At 39.9% G+C, this 2,920-nt stretch overlaps 1 protein-coding gene across 1 annotated transcript in view; it reads right to left on the reverse strand.

Annotated features, from left to right (window-relative positions):
- The window catches only part of INTS2 (integrator complex subunit 2), a 42,740-nt gene that overhangs the window by 18,644 nt on the left and 21,176 nt on the right, over nt 1–2,920 (reverse strand). The window contains exon 11 of the mRNA XM_018556661.1: nt 1,307–1,375. Coding sequence (XP_018412163.1) covers nt 1,307–1,375 — 69 coding nt within the window. The remainder of the gene's footprint in view (nt 1–1,306; nt 1,376–2,920) is intronic.

Below are 2,920 nucleotides of genomic sequence, written 5' to 3' on the forward strand. Positions count from 1 at the left end.
ATATATTTTATTTAGGAAGCAATGTTGGTGGTACACTTAATTTTTCTTTTTGTTCAGTTAGAATGACCAACATAAGACGAATAGTTGTTGCCATTGTTAAATGTACATTTTCTGGCCCCTTTAAAAACCACTATCATCTGTATTAGACAGTCAAACAAAAGATCTTGCAGTCTGGAGAAACAGGACATGTCCTTGAAATACAGATTGCCTGTCTAGCGCCGGCCGCCCGGGCAGTGACAAGTGTGCCCGGCGAATGAAAGATTAATGTGGGGCTGCCCTGATAGGCAATCATGGGGCTGCTCTGGGGGCCTGAGGCTCTGTGATAAGGTGAGTGATTCATGTTTTTTTATTTTCTCGGTCTCCCCCGTGCTGCTTCCTCAGGTCGTGTAAACTGACACCAGCCAGGAGGAGAGTGTCAGGCGGCTGAGGAGACTATCTGCCGTTCCAGAACACAGAATAGATGAACTCAACTATTCTGTGTTCTATTACAAGAACACCATTTACTTCAAGGAATGAACTGAATTGTTTATATGAGGACCGGGACCAAACGGCTTAGTAGTTTTACAGCCTCATATCATACAGGGAACTACAAGTCCAAGCATGCCCTCATTGTCCCTGTACAGTCCCCCATATCTCAGTTCCCTGAGTGATATTTGGGGGGCGTACAAGGACAATGAGGGCATGCTGGAACTTGTAGTTCCCTGGGTAATATTTTTTGGGGGGTATACAGGGACAATGAAGGTATGCTGGAACTTGTAGTTCAATTACGACAAGTCCCAGCATGCTCTCATTGTACCTGTACACCCCCACATATCACCGGGGGGCGCACAATTTTGTTCTGCCCCGGGCGCCATCGATGGGAACAAATATAAAGTAGATGTTATCCCAATTGGGCTGCAAAAGTGGAAATACACCTTAATTTTTACAGGACAAGCTAAGGTTTGCACATTATGTAAGCTGCCTATACACCTCTTGATCTAAGTATTTTGCTCATACTTTTTTTTCATCATAAGCTCAGTTTAAAATTGCCAAGGTTTCTTACAGGTTTCCTTTAATCATATTCCGTAATTGAGAGGTCCAGAGAAATTATAGCATAAAGGCATTAGAAGAGCTCTTTAAAAAAAAAGTCACAGCGCCTTAGCAGACCATTAACATAATTACACCAAACATCATCTGTAAATACAGCAGTGTTCTCTATTAAGCCAGGCAGCAATTACATTTTTCTTGAGTGCTTTTCCTCCAGTTTACTGAAGCTCATTAGTACACTAAACTATAATTACTTCCACAAATAAGATTATGACTTTACCTGCTCCGTAAATATCTCCTGGGTGAAAATAGTCTTCATCCTACTAAGCGAGCTGGGTTTGATGACAATCTGGAAAATTAACAAATTAAGTTTTACAAGGTTCTCCCTGAATAAACGCAGCTCATTATCCAACACAATATTTGTCAGCAATATCTAAGCAACCTCTAGCTTACATAATAACATGTATTTACTAACCATTGAAGGGCCACAAGATGAAGACTATATGGAAAGTATTACATATACAGGCGTTTCCTGAACCGGAAACCAATAATTTGTCATGTTTTACAGATCTTAACGTGAAATGTTTGCAGGGTTTCTTTTGAAAACTGAATTTGACTGCAGTGTTACTAGTGTGATCAATATAAAAAGTAACCATAGATGTAAGGTTAGGACTGCATTGGACCAAGTTCTACTAGGAGGTTAAAATACATAAATCCATTGGAAAAGGCGGCACAGTTAACAATAAGAACGGATAACAAACAAGGTGAAATGGGGTTGCAATTATTAGTACCTTATAGATTCCCGCTCCTTGGTCTCCATAAACATTATACAGAGAAATGGTTCAATTATAACATATTATTTAATATCCAGCTCTATATTTGGAATATCCTTGTGTTTGAGGGAACCATTTTTCTGTATAAAGGACTGATAACAGCCGTCAACTACACAGAAGCTTATTTTCCAAATTAACCTAGAAATGAAGAAACTGAAACACCAGTGGAATTTGGGACGAAAAAAAAATATATTTTTGGAACATTCACTTGATTTTCTAATAGTTAATAGGGTCAAATCAGTGATTATTTTTGAGCATGAGGGAAAAAAATAATAATGGAGCAGGATGGAAAAAACATTTTAATCAACACAATTCTAACAGTAAATGTGGTTTTCTTTTCGGGACACGCCATTCTTTCCCAAATCAAATGAAAATGCAAACATTTGTCAAGTCTCTCAGCATTATCAAATGTTCTGATGAGATTTTTCTTATGAAAATGTGTGCACAAAACTACCAGTGTATGGCCAAGTTTAATGAGACTGGTATGGTAAACACAAATCTTGGCATAATTTTGTTGCCCCACACTAATAAGCTAACAGTATATCCTTCTGCACCCCACTACTGGTATTATATGCGATTGTGGGAGGAACAATAATTTGAATATCTTCTAAAGACCTAAAAAGTGAAAATTCTGCCTATATTGGTTCTTACATAATAGTACTCCACTACACAAAAGGGGGGTTCATCAAAACTGGAGCAGAGACAATCTAGAGCCCATGGCAACCAATCAGCTTCTATCTATCCTGGCCCCCTCTTGTACTGGACAGGAAGTTCAGGGAAGCTGAGCTCAGAGTCTTGAAAGCAGCTGTTCAGAAACATAACGACTAAGTGTTTGGGCAAAAATGTGTAGCAATGCTTTGCTGGGCAATGTAGATTTGTTTGATCTGGATTCATCATTGAAAAAAGTTTGAGCATTTAATACTGCTTAACCTCTTGCCGTCCGCCCGTAGTAAAAAAACGGACGGACGGCACTGCAGCATCTGCGGGTTGCCGTCTCCAGACGGCAATTTTTTTCTGCTCGCGCGCGCCCCCTAGCGGGCACGCACGGGCAGAAAAGACCC

This window comes from Nanorana parkeri, unplaced genomic scaffold (assembly GCF_000935625.1).
Source record: "Nanorana parkeri isolate BGI_ZX_2015 unplaced genomic scaffold, ASM93562v1 scaffold245, whole genome shotgun sequence".
In the NCBI taxonomy this organism is placed as follows: Eukaryota; Metazoa; Chordata; class Amphibia; order Anura; family Dicroglossidae; genus Nanorana; species Nanorana parkeri.